Source organism: Gopherus flavomarginatus, chromosome 8 (genome assembly GCF_025201925.1).
Source record: "Gopherus flavomarginatus isolate rGopFla2 chromosome 8, rGopFla2.mat.asm, whole genome shotgun sequence".
Classification (NCBI taxonomy): domain Eukaryota; kingdom Metazoa; phylum Chordata; order Testudines; family Testudinidae; genus Gopherus; species Gopherus flavomarginatus.
Window position 1 is genome coordinate 115,191,282 of NC_066624.1, and position 25,057 is coordinate 115,216,338.

A 25,057-nucleotide genomic window follows, 5' to 3' on the forward strand; every position below is an offset into this window, starting at 1 on the left:
TTGACACCAACTGTACCACCACAGAAGCACATAGCTCTGCAACAGTTTCTCCACCAGAAAGAGACAGCAGTTTCTTTGATATCCTGGTTGCCAGTGCTCAGCACCGAGGGATCTCCGGACCAACTAATGGAGCAGCTAACTACTTCATCTGCTCCCCAGCCTCTCTCCAGTGATGAAGAAGAGGACATATGTGGGAGCCAGTTCTCTTCCCAGCACTCTTAACCCATGGAGAGGAGACCTCCATGTGAGGCCGTTAAGACCAAGTCCCGCCAACCTCGAGAGAAACAACAATAGTACAGGCAGCCCTGGATTCGCCCACTGATGCCTTTCCCTCTGCAATGCCCCCCGCCTCCCAGATCCCTGGGCGGCATATAGGGCCCAATATACTAGACCCTTGACTCCAGCCTGAGGGGAAATTTGTCCTCCTCCAGCTTCCTAGAGTAGGGACACGTTGGAAGCAGCCAAAGGCATGGAATATGAAGAGAAAGAAGGCTCAGACCAGGAATGCATTTTGCCAGCTCATAATTCATCTTCCTTCCTGACAAAGCCATCAGACCACCACCTCCAACTACTGTAGACAACCTGAAACAATTTCAGGAACTCTTTAAAAGAGTAGCCACCAGCCAAGACATTCTACTTAACGAGGTGCAAGAAATCCAGCACAAGCTGCTACATATCCTACAGACATCCACTTCATCGAAAATTGCACTCCTCATCAACGATGCCATAATGGAGCCAGCAGAAAAATATTATGCAGACCCCCACAACCATACCACCTACAAGTAAAAGAGCTGACAGGAAGTACTTTGTACCAGCTACAGGGATGGACTTTCTCTTCTCCCACCCACAACATAACTCCGTGGTGGTGGAAGCTGCCAACGATTACAGCAAACAACCTGAATTCTGGTCCACTCCTTCAGCCCTTCTTGCAAAGTACAACTTTGACAACTACAGTAAACTACAAGAATTCCTTGAGGTTCTATCAGAGGAGAAATGCCCCAAGTTCACTGCCATCATGAACAAGGGACAACTAACTGCCCAAATGGCTTTACAGGCCTCAATGGGTATAGCAGACACTGCTGCAAGAACGACGGCCACAGCTCTCGTAATGCACAAGGCCTTATTGTCACAATCATCCAGTATTCCAATAGAGCTCCAACGCAAGGTGGAAGATCTCCTTTTCGATCAGGAGAAGTTCTTCTCTGCAAAAATGGATGACGTCCTTCATACTATGAAGAATTCTCAGGCCACCCTGCACATTTTAAGCTTAATAAGCGACACTGGTACACACCATATCAAAAGGGCAGAGACACCTCTTTCCATCGCCCACAACAACAGCAATTTGACCAGAATAGAAATAAACAACTCTCACAAAGACGTACGCCTTGTCAAACTCAGTCCTCATCCTCACAACCATCTACCACCAAGCCATAGTTTTAAAATCTTGGTCTAGGGTCTGAACATTCTCCCCCACAATACTGTGCTGTCAGATACTCCTATCCAATCTTTTGGCCACCACCGTCACCCATTTTACCATGCTTGAGCAGCAATAACAATGGACCACTTCAACCTCCCTGGCCACACTATAGCAGACCTTAAGGTGGCCATCCTGCAGCAAAAAAACTTCAGGATCAGACTTCAAAGAGAAACTGCTGAGCTTCAGTTCATCTGCAAATTTGACACCATCAGCTCAGGATTAAACAAAGACTGTGAATGGCTTGTCAACTACAAAATCAGTTTCTCCTCCCTTGGTTTTCACACCTCAGCTGCTAGAACAGGGCCTCATCCTCCCTGATTGAACTAACCTCATTATCTCTAGCTTGCTTGCATATATATACCTGCCCCTGGAAATTTCCACTACATGCGTATGACGAAGTGGGTATTCACCCACGAAAGCTCATGCTCCAAAACGTCTGTTAGTCTATAAGGTGCCACAGGATTCTTTGCTGCTTTTACAGATCCAGACTAACACGGCTACCCCTCTGATACTTGACGCCATGCAAGGCACTGCATTTAGCCGTATGGAGTGGAAATCCATCAACCTCATGAAGAAACTTGCACAAATACAGACAGATATCATCTTCCTTTCCAAATGCAAATGGATGGACATCATACCAAATGGACTAAAGGTAAAAAATCCACTGCTATCTACATACTACACAGACCACAGTGAGAGATTATGCCATACTCTATCAAAGAAACTGAGGAACCACCTGATCAGCATCCTATACAGCAAACACGAAAACATCAAAAAAGAGCTCTCCAACCTAGAGACTCTCATTAATAACCAAACTTCCATACAAACGGACTTCACTAAAATAAGACAGGAGATCTACATTACTCACTTCACCTTTCTACAAAGGAAAAAGGACTGTAAGCTATCTAAACTCCTGTCTGCCACATGGGGCCACAACCATGGTACCCCTAACCCACCCAGCAATATCGTCAATCTATCCAACTACACACTCAGCCCAGAAGAAAAGTCTGTCCTATCTCGGGGACTCTCTTTCTGCCCTGCCACCCCCACCAACATGATACAGTTCTGCGGCGATGTGGAAGCCTACTTTCGCCCTCTCCGACTCAAAGAATACTTTCAAGACAACACTGAACAGCGCACTGATACACAGGTACCCTCCCACCAACAGCACAAGAAGAACTACTCCACATGGACTCCTCCTGAGGGTCAAAATGACAGTCTGGACCTATACATTCAATGCTTCCGCCGACGTGCACAGGCAGAAATTGTGGAAAAACAACATCGCTTGCCTCATAACCTAAGTCGTGCAGAATGCAATGCCATCCACATCCTCAGAAATCACCCTGATATTATCATCAAAGAGGCTGATGAAGGAGGTGCTGTTGTCATCATGAACATGTCTGACTACCAAAAGGAGGCCTCCAGACAACTCTCCAATACCAAATTCTACAGGCCACTTCCCTCAGATCCCACTGAGGAATACACTAAAAAACTACACTGTCTACTCAGGACACTCCCTACACTAACACCGGAACAAATCAACATACCCTTAGAGCCCCGACCAGGGTTATTCTATCTACTACCCAAGATCCACAAACTCGGAAATCCTGGACGCCCCATCATCTCGGGCATTGGCACTCTCAGTGAAGGACTGTCTGGATATGTGGACTCTCTACTCAGTCCCTATGCCACCAGCACTCCCAGCTTTCTCCATGACGCCACTGATTTCCTGAGGAAACTACAATGCATTGGTGACCTTCCAGAAAACACCATCCTAGCCACTATGGATGTAGAGGCTCTCTACACGAACATCCCACACACAAATGGAATACAAGCTGTCAGGAACAGTATCCCTGATGATGCCACAGCACAACTGGCTGCTGAGCTCTGTGCCTTTATCCTCACACACAGCTATTTCAAATTTGATGACAATATATGTCTCCAGATCAGTGGCACCACTATGGGCACCCACATGGCCCCACAACATGCCAATATTTTTATGACCCACCTGGAACAGCTCTTGTCCACTCACGCCCCTTCTCTACCTACGCTACATTGATGACATCTTCATCATCTGGACCCATGGGAAGGAGACTCTGGAAAAATACCACCAAGATTTCAACAGCTTCCACCCCATCATCAACCTCAGCCTGGACCAGTCTACACGGGAGGTCCACTTCCTAGACACCACGGTGCAAATAAGTGGTGGTCACATTAACACCACCCTATACCGAAAACCTACCGACTGCTATGCCTACCTCCATGCCTCCAGCTTCCATCCCGGGCACATCACACGATCCATTGTCTACAGCCAAGCACTGCTCTGCTCTAACCCCTCAGACAGAGGCCAACACCTACAAAATCTCCACCAAGCATTCTCAAAACTACAATACCCGCACGAGGAAATAAGGAAACAGATCAGCAGAGCCAGACGTGTACCCAGAAGCCTCCTACTGCAAGACAAACTCAAGAAAGAAACCAACAGGACTCCACTGGCCATCACATACAGTCCCCAGCTAAAACCCCTCCAACGCATCATCAGGGATCTACATCCCATCCTGGACAATGATCCCACACTTTCACAGGCCTTGGGTGGCAGGCCAGTCCTCGCCCACAGACAACCTGCCAACCTGAAACATATTCTCACCAGTAAGTAACTGCACACCGCACCATAGTAACTCTAGCTCAGGAACCAATCCATGCAACAGACCTCAATGCCAACTCTGCCCACATATCTACACCAGTGACACCATCACAGAACCTAACCAGATCAGCCACATCATCACCTGTTCATTCACCTGCACGTCCACCAATATAATATACGCCATCATATGCCAGCAATGCCCCTCTGCTATGTACGTCGGCCAAACTGGACAGTCTCTGTGGAAAAGGATAAATGGACACAAATCAGGTATTAGGAATGGCAATATACAAAAACCTGTAGGAGAACACTTAAACCTCCCGGGCCACACTATAGCAGACCTTAAGGTGGCTGTCCTGCAGCAAAAAAATTTCAGGACCAGACTTCAAAGAGAAACTGCTGAGCTTCAGTTCATCTGCAAATTTGACGCCATCAGCTCAGGATTAAACAAAGACTGTGAATGGCTTGCCAACTACAAAACCAGTTTCTCCTCCCTTGGTTTTCACACCTCAACTGCTAGAACATGGCCTCATCCTCCCTGATTGAACTAACCTCATTATCTCTAGCTTGCTTGCATATATATACCTGCCCCTGGAAATTTCCACTACATGCATATGACGAAGTGGGTATTCACCCACTAAAGCTCATGCTCCAAAACGTCTGTTAATCTATAATGTGCCACAGGATTCTTTGCTGCTTTTAATGGACCAATGAGTACTGGAGTTATAAAATTGGGTTATACCATCCTCTTCCTCTTCTTATCCCCTACCCTACTGCCTTCTCTGTCCTTCTTTGGGGACCCTTCTCACAAGCACCTTTTACAACAGGAAATGAACCATGTCCTACAATTGGGTGCCATGGAGCAAGTTCCAACTCAATACAAAGGGAAGGGTTTTTACTCCCATTATTATCTCATCAAAAAGAAAAATGGCAGATGGAGGCCCGCTTAGATCTTTGGAAACTCAACAAATTTGTGCAGAATCACAGATTAAAAATGGTCAAACTGGCCACAGTTATTCCAGAACTAGACAAGGCGGACTGGTTTTCTGCGTTCGATCTCCAGAATGCTTATTTTCATATTATCATACACCCAGCTCACAGACGATTTTTTAAGATTAACGGTAGGGGTCAACCATTACTAATACAGAGTACTATCTTTTGGCCTTTCCATTGCCCTTCCAGTTTTTTCAAAAACCCTCTCAGTAGTGGTGGCCCACTTATGAAGGAGAGGAGTGATAATCTTCCCATACCTGGACAATTGTCTACTAAAAGGTACAACTCAAGAAGAAGAGACACACATGGTACAAACAACCATTGAACTGTTCCAGACACTAGGGTTGCAGATAAATATATAGAAATCTACACTAACACCAGTGCCACAACTGGAATTCATCGGGGCCTACCTGAGTTCCACACAGGGGAGGGCACTGTTGCAACGGTCACCAGCAGCCCTCAAACCTCTTCCAGAACCTGCCTACAACTATTAGGTCATATGGCAGCTACAACATTTGTTGTGAGACACACGATATTACATATGCATTGCCTACAGAGCTGGCTGAGGACTGTGTACATTGCCAGCAAACACAGTCTAAACAAAAGCGTGACAGTACTCTCAAAGGTCATGTGTCACTAAAGAGGTGGACAAAACCAGAAAACATCTGCACAAGGATCCCTTTTCAACAGGATCCTCTGTCATTAATAATCATGACCGACATGTCAATGGAAGGCTGTGGCACTCTCTTAGACCAGCACGCCATACAAGGCAAGTGATCAGCGCTGGAACTCAGCTCCACATCAATCTCTTGAAGCTCTGAGCAGTATGCAATGTGTTCAGGCTCTTCCTCCCAATCATACAGAATGAATCAATCTGCATACTGACCGACAACATAGCATGCATGTTCTATATCAATCACCAAGGCGGACCTCACTCCCATTCACTCTGCACCGAGGCCCTGAAATTGTGGAACTGGTGCATTCACTACAACATAACCATATTAGCTCCCAGGGAGTCAGAATATGAGAGCGCACACACTAAGCAGACACTTCACCAAGGGGCACGAATGAGAAATACATGACAGTGTCCTCCAGTCGATATTCCAGTAATGAGGCTTTACATCTGTAGACCTGTTTGCATCAGCAACAAACCACAAATGCCCACTTTTCTGCTCCAGGACAGGACAAGCACCCAAGTCACTAGGGAATACCTTCCTCATCTCATGGGACACATTACTCATGTACGCATACCCTCTGATACTTCTAATCTCACAAGTCATTCAGCTAGACAAGTCAGTGAAATCAGTGCAGTGATGGCAGAGCCCCCTTACTCCATGCTTACTAAAGATAAGGTCACGTTGCAACCACATCCAAAATTCCATTTAAGTCAACCCATACAGCTTCCCATGTTTTATCCAAAACCACATGGGACCTCACAAGCGATCATCCTACATAGACTCGATGTCAGACGAGCCATAGCATTTTACTTAGAAAGAACTAAACCCTTCCAGAAATCTCCAAGACTATTTATTTCCACAACAGAATGCTCCAAGGGGTGTGCAGTATCAACCCAGAAACTAAATGGATGTTTACATGTATCCAACTCTGCTATCAACTGCATAACATGGAACCCCCATCAGGTATCTGATCCCACTCTGTGCCTGCCATTGCTACATCTATAGGCTTCCTGAACAATGTCCCTGTGATAGACATATTCACATGGGCCTCAGAGCACATGTTTGCAAAACACTACATTATCACTTAGTCCTCTAGGTCAGACACTATATTGAAAACATTCATCAGGTTATCTGTCATACTGTGCAATAATTTACTTTAATAATATTTGCTGAATCACTAAAAGCTTATTTATATTTCACCATGGATTGCCTCCTTCATAATCCATTTTCTCCATGATCTTGGTGTGAAGGAGCCATGCTGAATTTGTGAGATCACAAATACACTCCATGACAACAAGCTTGTGGTATCAGAAGTACAGGCTTAGTAATTCATTGTAGGATCAAGTAGGATGAGAAGCTGAGCTAGGAAGGGAATGAGAAAATTCTTATTAAAACATGTATATTGTAGTTTAAGTCATAACAAAGGGAACACAGAAAAAAACCTACCCATGTAAACGTCCATCTGCTGTTTTGATCTGTATCAAATGCTGATTTATTTACCATTTATGTATTCTCTAAACTGTCAGTTTAATACATCAATACATCCTTCACCTGTGTTAATAAACTGTTGCTGTGCATAAGTCTCTAAAATGGAAAGCAATGTATATTTCACTTTTTAACAACATATAGCATAGAAACTTTCAAATCTGGTAAAACAGTCATTTTTAATTACGATAAACCACACAGCACATTTTTATTAAGATAACCAACACATTTTATGATTTGTTTATTATGGGAAAAGCATGAGTTCCACATTGATACTTGGCACAAGACTGTTAAGTTCTTAAAAGCAAAACAGAAAACAAAGTAGTTCTTAATTCTGCAGTGCACCTCAGATAAATTATAAATGGTTAATTAACATACTATAAAAGGTAAAGTATCTACTGCTGAACTAATTACCATATTCAGGGTATACTCCATTATTTTCTGCTGCTAGACTCTCTGTGCAGATTAGTGACATGTCTCTAGAGTGCATCCTGCATTAGTAACAAGCTTGGTCAATAACGTACCTTAAAGATGCAGTCCTACAGCTTTTGCACAGCAAAAATTCCTGATGAGGTAAATGCACAAGGATTGCAGGACTGGGTGTGAAACATGGATTCATATTTTTTTCATAGTCTTCTATGCGAAAAATGTTTTATTACTACAGTTCTTTTTGTGTAATATTGAGCTAAATGATGAGAGCTATCAGAAATATCTTTTATATGCATTATCTATGGGTCTTATATCCTTAATCAGTGTCAGTATTGTCTTTCATCTTGATTGTTTGTCAGTTTTTCTTTTGAACCCCATGTCATTTAGTGTGTGTTCCTTATTTTTCCATTCTGTTGCAATTTCAGAACATGTAACCTCTAATGCCAGCGATAGTGAAAGTAGTTACCGTAAGTGTTATAAGTTCCTTCTTTATTTTGAATCCTTGTTACTACCTTTAAGTTTGGATTTATCTGGGTATTTTTTCCCAGATATTCATGTGATACATAAAATAAGATCACCTAATCAGTTCCAACTGAAATCCATATTTATCTGCTCAGATGAGTTGCTGAGAAATTTTCTGTTTATATCACTGAGAGTACTTAGGCCTTGTCAAAACAAAGTTTCACAATTTTTACTTAAATAGATTTTTACTAACAGATTTAGTTGAACTGATGTGAACCCCTTGTAGACATTCTTATTTTGATATGAGTGACTAATTGACTTAAACTGAATCAAAATCAGCCTGGTTTAAACTGAAGTGAGACGGTCCACTTGTTCTTTTGTACTAGTTTAACTAAATCAGTTTAAAATTTCACCGTTGGTTAAACCGGTGCAACTTCCTTCTGTAGACAAGCACTTAGTAAGTTTTGTACTAACAATGTAAGCTGATAAATTCAGGGCGTAATTGCATGTTTAAATATGAAGTACTTGTTTTTTTAAAAGTGTGATATGTAAATAGCTTTAATGAAAACGAGGGTAAGTTAGTGTTCATTTCTCCTTCTCTTCAGGCTTTTAGTTAGTAGTTTTGTCAAATAGGGCTGCTTTTTTTGAGTTGTCTTCAAAGGCTATACAATGGATGACTAGTATTTAGCACCAGAATTAATGTTGTTAAATGAAACCCCTGGACTGTGTCATTCTAATTGTATGATACTTTTAAAGACTAGACTGAGTTGAAGTATTGTTGTTTTTATTACAGTAGCACCTTAAGGCCCAGACAGGGATTTAGGGTCCCATTGTGCTACGCACTGTACAAAGTTGTGTTAAAAAGATAATCCCTTTCCCAAAGTGATTACTATTCAGGGCTTCGATCCTGCAATTTACTTCATGTAGACAGACCCCTCCCCCACCCTTCCCTCAACAAAATTACTAAGCCTCCAAGCAGTCTCAGGAGTGTCCCAAACACAGTGATTTGCGGGATCAAGACATAGTGTACAATAGAACAGATAGATGAAACATACAGGAAAATGGTAGAGCTGAAGAACCAGGTAACAGACAGGCATACCTTAGCATTGTGAGTTTGAGCCAGGGCTCACCACCTGTTGTCTGTTTGCCAAGTATAAATTCCTGAAAGGTATTTTAGGAACTGTTGTTATAGAGTTTGGACAGAAGGTGGAGAAATGAGTCAAGAACAGGTAAATGAGTTTGGGAGCTTTGCATCCTTTTAAACAGACACTGCCAAGTCAATTCTGGCACAAAACTAAATGTTACTAATAGGAATATCATTAATAGAAAATATTTTAAGCAAACACGTATTCTCTGGTTTGCAACCTTGATATTGCTGCACTCTTGAGAAAATGACAGTGAAATTGATAAGAAGCTATTAACAAAAGTGAAACTGACTAGTCTTTGTATTGTAGAAACAGAGTAACACAAAACAGAAACAGCAAGGATGAAGAAAAGTTAACTGATTGGTAATGTTAGCCACATAAGTAAATTTACGCTTTAAAAACTGGGTTTTATTAACCGGACAGTGTCTCTTGAAAGCTGCTGTTTTCTTAAGTTTTCCAGTCACTCATAGACTCATAGACTCATCAGTGCTTCTGTTTTGTCTTTATGATAGGTGATTCATTATAGGTGATGATATGTGGGCTTTATTCTTCATTGGCAAAAACTCTATGCACATTATAAATGTTCTGTTGAATTTCTTGGCAGAATGTGTAATTCTAAGCAATAATTATTTTTATTAAAGTTACCTCTTTAATTTCTTCTTACTGCTGTCTAATATGAAAGTTATCTTGATTACAGATGAGTATGGTTGTTCAAAAGGTCCATTCTGTTAATATCTGTTTTTCTAAAGTGTTCAACAGTATTGACAATATATACTTTTTGCCCTCAACCAATGGGGTTGTTTATATTTGCTACTGCTGTTTCTGTTTAATGTTTTGCTTAACTGATTTTTGACTTTATAGGAAAGTGATTTTTTTCAAAAAGTATTTGATTACATATTAGCTTGAGTCCCTCATAGCTGAGTTGATAGTTGAGTGACTTTGTTTCTCTCTCAAGCCTAAAAGAGGTTCTGAAAGTATATACTGTCTTTCTCTAAATCCATTTGCGTGAGTTACTTTTTGAGGTGTTTAGTTTTCCAAGTTGCATGTTTTTTATCTTAACTATTAAGAAAAAATTTCAAATTGATATGCATTCATCTATTGCTATAATAGACTCAGACCACAAAGTAAATAATCTAAATTAAAGGACAGTTCTTCTTCAAGTGATGGTCCCTATGTGTATTCCACACGTGGGTATCTATGCCCCTGAGTTCAGAAATTCGACCAAGCAGAATCCACACATGCGCAGTTGTTCTCTTTGTGCTCCAAATTGAGGACATAAAGGAGCAGTGCGAATCAATGTCTCTCCACTTCCTCATTAGTGCCACATGACCTGAGTTGGAATCCCATGTCCATTTCAATATTCCTTTTTTGTGAAACAATAATACAATTTGTAAATAGTTTAGTAATTAGTATTTTAATATTTTATAATTTACAGTTACTCCTCACTTCGGGATGCTTCTCCTTCTGAAGGGGGATTATGCCAAAAGTTCCAGGGTTCAAGAACTGTCTCCCCTGTTCCCATTCCTTCTCCATCAGAGATGACCAGTGGTGCTGCTTTTATTGCCTTGGGATATTGCCACAAAGTGCAGTATCTGCCATTCTTTCCCTCTCTGAACTCAGGAGGGAGGAGAGTTCCGTCTATGGATGCACCTCATGGAGAAGCCTATGAAACCCCATTCACATTCAGGCCAGGGAGACACTCCATCTCCACCCCATACAACAGCCTCAAATAATGAGCAGTGCCCCTCTAGCACAGGCTCCAGAGTCTAGGCAAAAACTCTTAAGCTTAGCAAACTCTCACGAGAGTAGGGGACATGAACATAGTCATATTTCTGTCCAGATATGTCTCTGAGAGAGGATCTTTCTCCATCTCGGTCAAAGTCAGTGAGTCCTAAATCTTCTATCCAAGAATGAAAGGCATGAAAGAAGAAGAATCTGATGTTATCGGTTCTGGCTTTGGATCCATCCTACAAACCTAAGGAGTGGAACCTAATTCATCTGTCCGGGATTTCAATGCTGGGATCCCATCCAACATTCTCCATGCAGAATCCCCTAAACACTAGACCTATGGATGACTTTGATCCACTGATACCTTCCTCAGGAGCCCCCCCAGGTACCAAGGATAGGGTAACCAGATGTCCCGATTTTATAGGGACAGTCCTGATTTTGGGGTCTTTTTCTTATATAGGTTCCTATTACCCCCACCCCGATTTTTCACATTTGCTGTCTGATCACCCTAACCAAGGAGGACTGAAACCTTCACTTCGTTGGAGGGTATCTTCACTTTGCCCTGCCCACAGTCTCCCTTGCTATCAGATCCAGCTCTTTGTAGAGAGATCCCTGCATCCAGGGAAACCACCCTGAGGGCAGGAATATCAGCCACTATGATGTTTATAACTAACATCCTCCCACTGGTTCCATCTGTGCTGCCGGTAGAACAGATGCCTATCATCTTGTCAAGTGAATGTGACGCTCCTGATGAAACTCCTCCACCCACCCCCAAAAGGGGAGCAAGGCTGGTCGGAGATCAAAGAAGGTATTGGAATCTCCCACCTCCTTCCAAATATGATTTTCCAAGGGACTGCTAGTACCCGATGCCATTGGTTCCTCCCTCTGGATGATCTCTACTTGTCTTATTGGGGCTTGTAGGATCCATACAACAGAGACCTGGGATGTATGCAGGAATCAGACAGGCCCTCCTCTCCTAACCAGTAACAACTGGCTCCATCAGAATTTGTTGAGGAAGAAGACATCAGGCCAGGTCTGACTGGTAAGTCATCCTCCTCACTGGATGAACCAGTTGCCCCTTCATCCCACTGTCCACCTAATGTTCACAAACTGTACCAGGAGTTGTTGCAGAGGGTAGCAGCTAAGCTGCAGATACATCACAGAGAGATTCAAGACACATAGCAAGGTCTATTGGATACCTTCCAGCCCTCTGGCCTTTCAAAGGTGGCCCTTCCAGTTAATCAAGCCATCCTGAAATTCACCAGATCAATGTGGCACACACCTGCCTTTTGTTGCCCTACCCCAAAGAAAGCTGAGAAATGGTATTTTGTACCAGCAAACAGGGCTGAGTCCATATTTACCCATCCAGCTCCCAACTCCATATTTACCCATCCAGCACCCAACTCCTGTGCAATCAGCAACAGAGAAGTCCAGGGCTCAGTATTCCAAGAATCCCACAACTGATAAGGTCACTAAATGCCTCTTCCTTTTGGGTGGGAAGATATTCTCTTCAGCTGGTCTCTAATTCAGAGCTGCCGACTACCAAGCAATGATGCAAAATATGATTTCCTTAATTATGCCAAATGTACAGAGTTTAAGGTAAACTTTCTTAGCAAGACAGGGCCCAGTTCCAAGCCCTCGTTGTCAAAGACAGGCTGATGACCAAAACATCACTTCAAGAGGCAGCTGACACAGCTGATACTGTCTCTAGAGCCATCACCACAGCTGTAGTCCTAAGGAGTTATGGTTGCAATCTTCAGCGTTCCCCAGGGATGTCCAGAATACCATCAAGCACCTTTCCTTGGTGAGTCTAACCTTTTTAATGCAAAGACTGAGAAATCTTTGCACACTCTAAAAGACTCTGGAACAGCCTTACACTCCCTGGACATTTACACCCCGGCCCCAAGGAGGAAACATCATAAGCAACAATATAGACCCAGACCTCCTCCTTAGGTGTCCTAATGCTCACGTGAACCTCCATGTAAGAAGCAAAGGACTCAAAGACCCAGATAGACGGCTTCTTTTACCTTTACAACCACCACCCAATATTCAAAGGGTTCTTTAAATTATACGATTGAGGACTGCATGCTGACATTGATGCCCTGCCTCATTACTTCCCCTGCCTTTGGTGGTCACCTTACCACTTTGCTCTCAACTGGACAGAAATAACTATAGGCAGGTGGGTACTAGACATCATAACCACCAAAGCTGTGCAATCAAGTTTGTCTTGCCTCCCCACCACAAACCACCTTCTCGGGGACCACTCTCATGAGGAAATCTCTCTTCTTCAGAAAGAGGCTTTAGAACCAATTCCTCCTCAGTATCAGGGGACTGGATTCTACTTGCCGTATTTCTTAGTCCCAAAGAAAATCCAATGAATGGAGACTGATTCTCGACTTACACCAGCTGAATGTATTCATCTGAAAATGGTCACACTGGCATCAATAATCCCCTCTCTGGAAGAGTGCACTTGGTTTGCAGCCCTCAAGGTGAAGGATGTTCATTTTCAGATATTCACCTTTCCCACAGAAAGTTTCTTAGATTCCTCATTGGGCAGGACCACTTTGAATTCAGGGTCCTTCCATTCACACTAGCTGCATCACCCAGAGTCTTCACAAATGTCCTTTCAGTAGTAGCAGCTTGGATGAAATGAAATAGTTTTACTGGCTTTCTGTATCTCAGTAACTGGCTTCTGACAGGCAGGTCCATCGCAGAAGGCTAGTCAGCAACAGCATTCCTACTCCATCTTCCCTGGGAATTTCCATCAGCTACAAAAAGTCTACTCTGAGCCCCCGGAGGACCTTAGACTTCATAGGAGCAACCTTGGATTTGACTGCAGCAAGAGCCTATCTTCCCACTGAGAGATGCCACATCATGAGCAATCTAATAAAACACATCACTTTGACATTCTGCACTCCAAAGCACCCCATATTTATCATGATGATGAGTCACTCCCAGAGTGCAACCTGGAATTGGGGTACCACTGAGCCCTCTGACTCACCAGCCTGGGTTCCCTCTCACAGTGTGCTGCTGTTACAAGCTGCAGACCACTCCCAGTCCCATACTCCCACCAGCAGTCACACAGGCAGGGACATCCCCAGCTGCAGTTACATGCAGGCTTTGGCCAGCCACTGCATGAATCAACAATAGAGAGGTTATTACCCTTTCTAATACCCCCAGCTCCCCAGCCTAGGACCCCAGAGCTGTACTGTCCTGGTCAAAAACCTGACCAGTATGAATTTATTACCCAGTTCAGCCCTCCCTTGACATGGAGAGGAATATGCACAACACCTTTGTTAACTGAGCTGAGATTTTTCCCAAACACTTCATTCAAAAACACACTGGTTAAGATAAAACAAAACAAGTTAAAATCTATCTTTCTGTAGTTGATTAGGTGATTATAAGTGACAGCAAACAGATCAAAGTAGATTACCTAGCAAATAAACAAAACTCCAATCTAAGCCTAATATACTAGATAGGATTTGAATCAGCAATATCTCACCCTGACTGATGATACAAGCAGTTCCCCAAGCTGCCATACACAGACTAGAAATCACTTTAGCCTGGAATCAGCCCTTCCCTCAATTCAGTCTTTGATCCTCAGGTGTTTCCAGGTGTTCTCTTGTGTGGGGATTGAACCTCTGAAATGATGTCATGCCCCATCTTTTATAGTCTTTCCATATGGCAAGACTCTCCCCTTTGTTCTAAGCCAAGTTCCCAGCCCCTTTGTGGAAAACTACAGGTACCAAAATGGAGTTCAGTGTCATACGGTCTGGCCACATGCTCTTGCATGCATTGCTGAGTCATAGCAGCTATTATCCACAGGCTGTCTGAGGATATGCTCTTCCAAGGTCCACTATCTTTGCTGATTGGCTATTAGCACTGTCTAGCTTCTTCACTGTTATATCTGAAAGGCTAGTTGTGGGTGTTTCCAACTTCACAACATGTTTCAGTAACACATGCATAGCAAAACTTTACAGCTTTGTATACAATGACAACACGTACAATCCAACAAGATATTCATGTTTAGCAGATCGAGACTTTGAGAATGATACCTCACAAGGCATATTTTGTATAAAACATATCATCATTACATCACCACGGTAAGTATGGGGTACTTTGGAGTGGAGAATGTCACATCACCCTCAAACCTCATACCACTGTCAGGACTTGCCTTTCCAACTTTGGCCACATGGACTCATGAATCCACATTACACCAATTGCCAGGCTCCAACTCTGCTGTTTACAGACCTGGCTTCAATCTATCTACTCACCAGAAAAAGACAATGTCAGTGCCAAAGTAACAGTTCCAGCCAAGGTTTTTGTCTCTCTCACCTGGTGGACAAAGCTGGAGAAAATTGGGATGGGATTTCCTTTCCTGATCCCTGTATCAGAGGCAACTGTGGTCGGATGCCTCCATATTGGGTTGGGGAGCTCTTACAAACAATCATACCACACCAGGATTTGGACCCATTAAGAGGCTGGGATGTACATCAGCTTACTGGAACTAAGGGCAGTCCGTTGGACTTGCAGTGCATTCCTTCCGCTCAGCGAATCCTGTCACATGCAGATAATATCAGATACCATGTCAACTGTGTTCTGTGTAAACAAGCAGGGGGAACATCCTCTGAAAACATCCACTCAATGTGCAGCGGCAGTCAAAAAAGCAAACAGAATGCTGGGAATAATTAAGAACGGGATAGAAAATAGGACAGAAAATATCACGTTGCCTCTATATAAATCCACAGTACGCCCACATCTTGAATACTGTGTGCAGATGTGGTCTCCCCATCTCAAAAAAGATATATTGGAATTGGAAAAGGCTCAGAAAAGGGCAACAAAAATGATTAGGGGTATGGAATGGCTTCCATCTGAGGAGAGATTAATAAGACTGGGACTTTTCAGCTTGGAAAAGAGACAGCTAAGGGAAGATATGATTGAGGTCTATAAAATCTTGACTGGTGTAGAGAAAGTAGATGAGGAAGCGTTGTTTACCATTTCTCATAACACAAGAACTGTGAGTCATCGAATGAATTAATAGGCAGCAAGTTTAAAACAAATAAAAGAAAGTATTGCTTCACACAACACACAGTCAACCTGTGGAACTCCTTGCCAGAGGATGTTGTGAAGGCCAAGACCATAACTGGGTTCAAAAAAGAACTGGATAAATTCATGGAGGATAGGTTGATCAATGGCTATTAGCCAGGATGGGCAGGAATGGTGTCCCTAGCCTTTGTTTGCCAGAAGCAGGGAATTAGCGATAGGGGATGGATCACTTGACGATTACCTGTTCCGTTCATGCCCTCTGGGGCACGTGGCACTGGCCACTGTCGGAAGACAGGATACTGAGCTAGATAGACCTTTGGTCTCACCAGTAGGACCATTCTTATTTTCTTAAACAAGATCCCTCCCTCTTTGTGTGGAGATACACCAACTCCAGATGTTGACTATCAGAAATCACATCACTCTCAGCGGTGTATCTGCCAGGCATCTAAAACTCCCTAGCAGACACTCAGCAGATATTTTTCAACAGACCATGAATGGAAGATTCACAGTTTTGTTCTCAACATCTTCAGCCAGTGGGAAAAACACTGTCATGGGATCTGTTTGCCTCAAAAAAACCCATAAAACTTCTCTTTTACTGCTCCAGAATGCTCTGGGCTGAGGCTCAAAGGGCAGCTCCCTTCTGTTATCCTGGAGGGACCTCCTATCCCATCTCTCTGATACCACAAGTCCTGCAAAAGATCTGTCATGGCAGAGCTCAGGTCATCCTTACTGAGCTCAGTTGGACAAGTCCCAGCTGATTCTCAGACTTCCTGAGAATTTTGACCTGTCCACCCATTGACATCTGACCATTTCTGGATCTGTTGATTTAACACAATGGCACAATAAGGCATCCCAAATCGGTGCCAGTGCAACTCAAGGCCTGGTACTGTAGTTGGATGGACATCAGATGTACAGCTTTCATGCTCAATAGCAGTTCAATCCATCCTCAACCTGAGCAGAAAGGATTCGACTATAAAATATTAAGCCAAATGGAAACATTTCTCCTCTTGGTCATGACAACACCAGTTGTCTCCAGAGTCCTCTGGGATCCTGGCTATCCTAGATTACCTACTTACCTTTAAGATATCAGGTCTCTCTCTCAGTTAGCTATGGGTCCATCAGGCAGCATGCAGTGCTGTTCCTCCTCCTGTTGAGGATCACACTGTTTTCACTCATTCCATGACATCTAGATTCCTTTAAGGACTTACTAGATCTTTTCCACAATTGGTAAGGCCAGTGTTTCAGTGGGCCCTCAACCTCGTTCTGTCAGCTCTCACCAAACCTTTTTGAATTATTAGCCACCCGTTCTATGTCCCATCACAGGACGAAAGTTGCCTTCCTAGGCCCTATCACATGAACAAGAAGGGTGAGCGAGCTGGGAGCACTCATGGCAGATCCACCATTTACTATTATTCATAAAGCAAAGGTCTCTCTTTGCCTTCACCCCAAAGTAATTACAGAGTTTCTTATCAGTCAAACTAACCACTTACCAATATTTTTTCTAAAGCTGCCAGCCTTCAGTGAGGAGTGCATCAGACAAGCACTAGCCTTTTATATGCAAAGAACAAAAACAATTAGAAAAACACCAGGACTTTTTATTACCATAACAGAGAGTTAGAGAGTGAAGCTGTATCTGCCCTGAGGCTCTCTAAATGGATTTCAGCCTGCATTACCCTTTGCTAGCAGCTATCTCATATTCTCCCCCTCCCTCCCATAGAGGGCGTGAGAGCCAAGGGTGCCACCGGGGGGGAGAGGGCGGAAGGCGAGGGGGCAAAGCCCTCCACCACACACGCTCTCCTGACACATTCGGTAAAATAGTGTCCCCAGGCTGGTTGTTCTGCTGCTGCTGGGGCCTCAGAGGCAGGGCAGTGCTGAACAGGCAAGTCTCCTTTCCCCGCCTAAAGAGAACAGCAGCAGCAGAGGAGCTCGGGCTGCTACTACTGATGGTCAGCAGGCGTGGTGCTGCCTTTCTAGGTTTCTCTGCATGCTGTGCATAGAGAAGGGGTAATGCGAGGACTTGGAGCTGGCTCTGGAGATGCTGGTTCTGAGAAAGGGGTACTATAGTGTTGGCCTGGGGAACAGTGTTGCCCCTGCCAGGCCTTTTTTACTGCACAGCCTGTGCAGGTGCCTCCCAGGATTTTGCTGCTATCTCCTAGTAGTACCTGAGGCAGCATAAGGCAGGGCTGGGCTGGCTTAGTCCCAGGCGTTTAGCTGGAATGAAGGCCAGCCTGGCCACCAGAGGATGCTACCGTGGAGTGAGGGGATGGCACAGAAATCCACCAATTTGAGGCTCTGAATTACATCTGTTAAGGCTCGTCCCCTACCCTTCTTGGCTCACCCAACTCCAGCCTCTATACTCGCACCCCAACCTCTGGGGGTCTACCCCAACATCATCCCTCTGCTGGGACCTCCCTCTCCCCTCCCAATTCTCTTGATCCTATTCCACACCCTCAGCCCCTAAACTCCACCTTCTGCCCCTATGGCCTCCATACCAGGTGTGGATTTTAGTCACACCCCCACCCCACAAAACAAGACACTCCCATCTGCTGCAGAATTGCCATTTTAGCTAGCATGCAAAGCTGATGCTATTTGGTAAAATTTCAGGAAATATGGGGTAAATTTTTTATACTTCGCCACCTGTTTGAGATCCCAAGTGATGCCCTAGTGACAGCCCATTCTACCAGAGTACAAGCAACCTCTACAGCATCTCTGTGAGATATACCTTTAGTAGAAAAATATAGGGCAGCTACCTGGAGCTCATTACAAGCTTTTACAAGACACTGCTTTGGTCCAGTCTTCTACTACAGCTACAGCTGTGGTGACAGCAATCTTGCAGAAAGCCATAACATCTGCATCCCACCATTTCCTCTTTGAATACTGCCTACTTATGAATACATGTAGAATACATGTAGACGCTATCACTTGAAGAAGAAATGGAGGTTGGTTACTTACAACTGGAATGGTGGTTCTTCAAGATGTGTGGTCCTCTACCCACCATCTGTCCCCTCTGCTGTGGATCACATCTAGATTTGCGATAAGAAAAGGAACTGGACAGGTGTCAGTCTGCTCTGCTCTTTATGCCCTCAGTTCAGAGCACAAGAAAATCTATGGCATGTATGTGGACCAACAGACTGTATTTGCTAGAATTTCCAGACTCAGGTGCCTGATGCCCATATGCACCCATGTGTGGAATACAGATAGGGCCACACATCTTGAAGAACCTCCAGTGAGAGGTAAATAATGTCCATTTCCTCTGAAATGACAATTTTTTTTTAAAGCATGCTCTCTGCTTTGAAATAAAAGAGGGTGGGGGATATTTATAGCAATATATGAATTTAGAAAGACCTTCAGATGTCATCCATGCTATACAATTGTAGCAGGATTAGGGTCACTTATTACACATGAATGTGTATAATGAACTTCAATGAATTCTCCAAAAATTAGCCAAGCAAATTATTAGTTGTCTTAGTTGAATATTCAAAAGGACATCTTATTTAAAGAATAATTATTGTATAATCTGAATTGCTAGCTTTTGAATTTTTAATTTTATAGTCTTTCAATTAGTTGACATGATTAATAGATTTTAATAAAATCTTATTATGAAAGATTTTCATCATGTTGAACACTAAACTCTTTAATAGTGCAGTGATGGCAGCTGAAGTATGCTTGCATTTGACATTTAAATGCTTGCAGCTATTGAAGGTCAATATTAAGTTATGTTTTTTCTCATTCACTGCTGATGTGCTTTCCGGAGCTGAGAACTGTCTCAGTATTTACATCTTTCCAAGTTCAAATTTAAAATTCCTTTGTCATAAATAAAATGTGTTGTTAAGCATTATTTTGCATATACAGTATAAAAATGCCTTTTTTTAATTGAGAACTGTATTGTATACAGCTATTTTGGCTAAATATCAATTTATAAAAAAGCTTATGCAACAGCTTAAGACAGTCATACAAGTTTGGGGCATTTTTTGTTTAAATGTAAAACAAGAAAATCTGCAGTCTAAATATTGTCTGTCTAGTATGGAAAGGATCTCAATGCAAGTGCTTCTGCGTCTAGCAGTGAATGACAGCATGCATGCATTGTGTTCAGTAAAACATTTGCAAGAGCATTTAATAGTGCCTAAAACTTCCCTTATCTCATGCTTGATGTAAATTAAACATGCTAACATTTCCCATAAAAATCTTCATGCTGTAACTAAGGTTATTTACACTTTATGTATTTAATAAAACAGGTATGTCCATTTTATAATGAAATTTTTGTTTGACTTATATTTGTGATTTTCTCATGTATCACTCTTTAGAGAACTTCCTTCATCAGTATAATCATGACTTATTTTGCTGAGGATTGTCTGATCTAATTTTCTTTCATTAAAGGACTAAAGTTTTCTACATGTATGCCAATTTTTTTAAAACAAAAGCTACTTTCCACTTCAGCAAATTTCCTTACCTATGTGTTTAAATTTTTAGGTGGCCAAGAAGAATACGTCTTGTCTTATGAACCAGTCAGCCAACAAGAAGGTTGTAGAACCTATTAAATTTAAAAAAAAAATACATTTATTAAGATATCAAAAAGTTCCAAGTATCAGGATGTAGTCGTGTTAGTCTGTATCCACAAAAACAACAAGGAGACCGGTGGCATCTTAAAGACTAACAGATTTATTTGGGCATAAGCTTTCATGAGTAAAAAACCCACTTCTTCAGACCCACGAAAGCTTATGCCCAAATAAATCTGTTGGTCTTTAAGGTGCCACCAGACAAAATGTTCCAAGTGTCTCTAGACACTGACATTACACTTAACACCCTAAAAATCTATTATACAGTACATGAATTAAAATATTATTCCGGTACATACGTTATAATGCCATTAATACTAATGAATGCCAGTCCCTAGTAATATCTATACACCACTGACTTTACACAGGAATAATTTATTTTTAAGAGTTATATATGAATTTGAATCCTGTCAGATCATAGAGCTAGATTACTTGTTTGTAAATACTCTAATATCTTCCTATCATAGAATATTAGGGTTGGAAGAGACCTTAGGAGGCCATCTAGTCCAATCTTCTGCTCAAAGCAGAACCAATAGCAACTAAATCATCCCAGCCAAGCCAGGCCTTAAAAGCCTCTAAGGATGGAGATTCCACCACCTCCCTAGGTAACACATTCTAGTGCTTTACCACCCTCCTAGTGAAATAGTTTTTCCTAATATCCAACCCAAACCTCCCCCGCTGCAACTTGAGACCATTGCTGCGTCTTCTGTCATATGCAACCACTGAGAACAGCCGAGCTCCATCCTCTTTGGAACCCCCCCTTCAGGTAGTTGAAGGCTGCTATCAAATGCCCACTCACTCTTCTCTTCTTCAGACTAAATAACCCCAGTTCCCTCAGCCTCTCCTCATAAAACATATGCCCAGCCCCCTAGTCATTTTCATTGCCCTCCCCTGAACTCTCTCCAATTTTCCACATCTCTTCTTCAGTAGGGGGACCAAAACTGGACACAATACTCCAGATGAGGCCTCATCAATATCGAATGAAGGGGAATTATCATGTCCCTCGATCTGCTGACAATGCCCCTACTTATACAGCCCAAAATAGCGTTACCCTTCTTGGCAACAAGGGCACACTGTTGACACATATCCAGCTTCTCATCCACTGTAACCCGTAGGTCCTTCTCTGCAGAACTGCTGCCTAGCCATTCGGTCCCTAGTCTGTAGCAGTGCATGGGATTCTTCCTTCCTAAGTGCAGGACTCTGCACTTGTCCTTGTTGAACCTCGTCGGATTTCTTTTGGCCCAATCCTCCAATTTGTCTAGGTCACTCTGGACCTTATCTCTACCCTCCAGCTTATCTACCTCTCCACTCAGCTTAGTGTCATCTGCAAACTTGCTGAGAGTGCAGTGAATCCCATCATCCAAATCTTTAATAAAGATCAGAGGAGTAGTTGTGTTAATCAGGATCTGTAAAAAGTGACAAAGAGTCCTGTGGCACATTATAGACTAACAGACATATTGGAGCATAAGCTTTTGTGGGTGAATACACGTGCATCCGAAGAAGTGGGTATTCACCCACGAAAGCTAATGCTCCAACACATCTGTTAGTCTATAAGGTGCCACAGAACTCTTTGTCGCTTTTTAATAAAGATGTTGAACAAAACCAGCCACAGGACCGACCTCTGGGGTACGCCACTTGATACCGGCTGCCAACTAGACATTGAGCCCTTGATCACTGTCTGTTGAGCCCGACAATCTAGCCAGCTTTCTATCCATCCTATAGTGCATTCATCCAATCCATACTTTTTAACTTGCTGTCAAGAATACTGTGGGAGACCATATCAAAAGCTTTACTAAAGTCAAGATATATCACATCCACTGCTTTCCCCATATCCACAGAGCCTGTTATCACATCATAGAAGACAATCGGGTTGGTCAGGCATTACTCCCAGCCATTACCTCTCTTGTGTGGAGACCAATGCCTTACACTGAAATATTCCCAGCAAGCCAGTTTGCCTGTAGGCCAGGACCTATGCTTTGTTTTCTCTCTCTGAGGGCATTGCTAGCAGTTACAAGTTACTACACAGCTCTTTCTAAGCAAGAACCTTTATTGTTAGGGTAAAATTATTGGAGAGAACATTTTTTTTTCAAAAGGAAGTTCTGATACACATGCTAAAAGCTTACAAGAGGTTACCCATCTCTCTTATAAGGCCCCAATAGGCCAAAGTCTTTCCAAGCCTTCCACAGGAGTTGAGGGCCCTTGGACAAGAAGGTCCTGTCCATTTGCTGTATCAGAAAGAAGGCACTGAGTCAGTTTAAATCTGGCTTTAAATCAAAAGCCCTTTCTTTATCTGTTGGTGTCTGCAAAATCCAGTTTGAACCAGTATATGCAACCCTCCTCAGGGAATGGTACCTCTCTGGAGGTACTTAAGACCTAAGTGATTCACTTTAATCACCTCGCACTGGTCATAGTTCCTAGTAGAGCTGTGGCAACTCTCCCCGCCACCCCAGAGTTGCATATATAAAACATTCATACACGTAATACAATTTGGTCCCCAGAGATATTACATGCAGATTTAATATCGTATCAGACTCAGCATCCTGCAGGTCCCATTGTTCTCAGAATAGCAAGTCTGAAAATATAGCAACTATATTTAGATTCATAAATGTAGCTGTTGGATGATGAGCTCTTTTGAAATCTTGCCCTTTAGCACGTAAATAAGTAATCAATTTTTCCAAGATGTGGAGCACTCAGCAGCTCATGTCAACTTCAATATAGATTTACTCCTGAGGACATTCTGTGTCAAAAAATTAAAAATTCTATGCATAATATTTTAAAATTCTGCTAGTTTTATTTGTTAATAAATAAAAAATAATAAAAAAGATCCTGCAGCTTCTCCTTCCCCCCCCCCGTCCCCAGGACATGGATTCAGCGGTGTGGCTTCACCCGACCCTGACACAGCACAAGGCCTGGGCTTGCCCTGGAAACACCCTAGGGCTCTGTGCCAGATGCACCAGGTGTGGAGCATGCAGGCTCAACCAAGCACGACCAAGTGTGGAAGGGCTCAGTGTGGGGGGATCCAGGTGTGAGGTGAAAGGAATCTGTGTGCGACAATGTGTGCAGGCAGCTGAGTGTGGCATCTAGGTATGGGGGGATCTGGATGCACAGAGGCTCATTAGTGGGGTCCAGGTGCAGGGGCAATGGGACTCTGCAGTAGTTTCCAGGTGAAGGTGATTGGGGATCAGTGGGGGGCCTGGGTGCTGGGGAAGTGGGGCTTGGTGGGGTGGGGGGTCTGGGTGCAGCTATTTGGGTTCAGCGGTGTGGCTTATGCATGTGGGGGCTCGGTGGTGTAGGGGGTAGGGTCCTCAGGGTGGCAGATTGAGTGCAGGGAGATCAGCAGGGGTTGGTCTGGGTGCAGGGGTGGGGATTGGGTGGTAGGGGATCTGGGTGCAAGGGGGCTCTAGATGCAGCAGTTGAGGTTCCGTGGGGTGGCATTTGGGTATGAAGGGCTAGAGGGGTTCTGGATGTACCAGGTGAGGCTTGGCGAGGGTGTCTGGATATTGGAAGTCCAGATGCATGGGGGTTGGGTGGATGGGGGAGCAGCTCCCTGTACAGTGACCCCCTCCCCCACAGCTGAGAAGCTATGCGATCAGGAAGCAAGGGAGGATGCTGAGCTTTCTGCAGCTTGGAGAGGTTTCTGTGGGTGGGTCTGACACAGCCCAAGCAATTCCTTGCAGAGGAAGAGGAAGTCCTCTTCTTCCTCCAGCCTGGCTCAAGGTAGGAGCCACTGGTTGGGGTGTCCCCAACCCTGCGGTGACTTATCTCTCTGCCAGCTGCCTGAAACGATGTACCTGTGCTGCTTGGGAGTGGTGCATGACTGTTCTTGCAGCTTCCTTTTGCTACCCTGTCAGAAAGTCATTTTTCTGTGTGGAAACAAAGAAATCTGCAGAGGACATGAATTCTGCACACACACAGTGACACAGAATTCCCCCAGGAGTATAGATTGGCCTACAACCTTCAATAATTTCTCTCACCAGGAATGTTGTCCGTTTCAACTGTATCTTAATAAATTTGTTAGTCTCTAAGGTGCCACAAGTACTCCTTTATCTTAATGGTATAATATAATATAACTGTAATGTATAATCACAATTATAATAAAGCTTGTTTTGGTGAAATTTGAAGGTGTTTTAATGATCAGACTATAATGAAGAAATATTACCAATCTATCTTTGACAGTCAATTACACTCGGCCAGTGATTGTTTTGGGACCCATGAAAGACAGAATAAATGATGATTTAATCTCAGAATTTCCAGACAAATTTGGATCATGTGTTCCACGTAAGTCCCAGCAAATACCATAGTGAATTTAATCAAATAAGTGCTGTCATAGTCCTTCTGTGACCTCTCTGTGTTGAAGCTCAATAATTTTTATATTGTGATATGTCTTTACCTCCTAAAATTCTTTAAGTGTTAAATTT

At 43.2% G+C, this 25,057-nt stretch overlaps 1 protein-coding gene across 29 annotated transcripts in view; it reads left to right on the forward strand.

Annotated features, from left to right (window-relative positions):
• The window catches only part of DLG1 (discs large MAGUK scaffold protein 1), a 443,566-nt gene that overhangs the window by 395,411 nt on the left and 23,098 nt on the right, over positions 1–25,057 (forward strand). For 13 of the 29 annotated variants that reach the window (XM_050963878.1, XM_050963877.1, XM_050963884.1 and 10 more), the window contains 3 exons: positions 8,128–8,169; positions 20,554–20,604; positions 24,816–24,917. In XM_050963878.1, the coding sequence (XP_050819835.1) occupies positions 8,128–8,169; positions 20,554–20,604; positions 24,816–24,917 (195 nt within the window). Of the gene's footprint in view, positions 1–8,127; positions 8,170–9,991; positions 10,028–20,553; positions 20,605–24,815; positions 24,918–25,057 lie in introns of all 29 variants that reach the window. The other 16 variants (XM_050963881.1, XM_050963891.1, XM_050963882.1 and 13 more) reach the window with 2 other exon arrangements.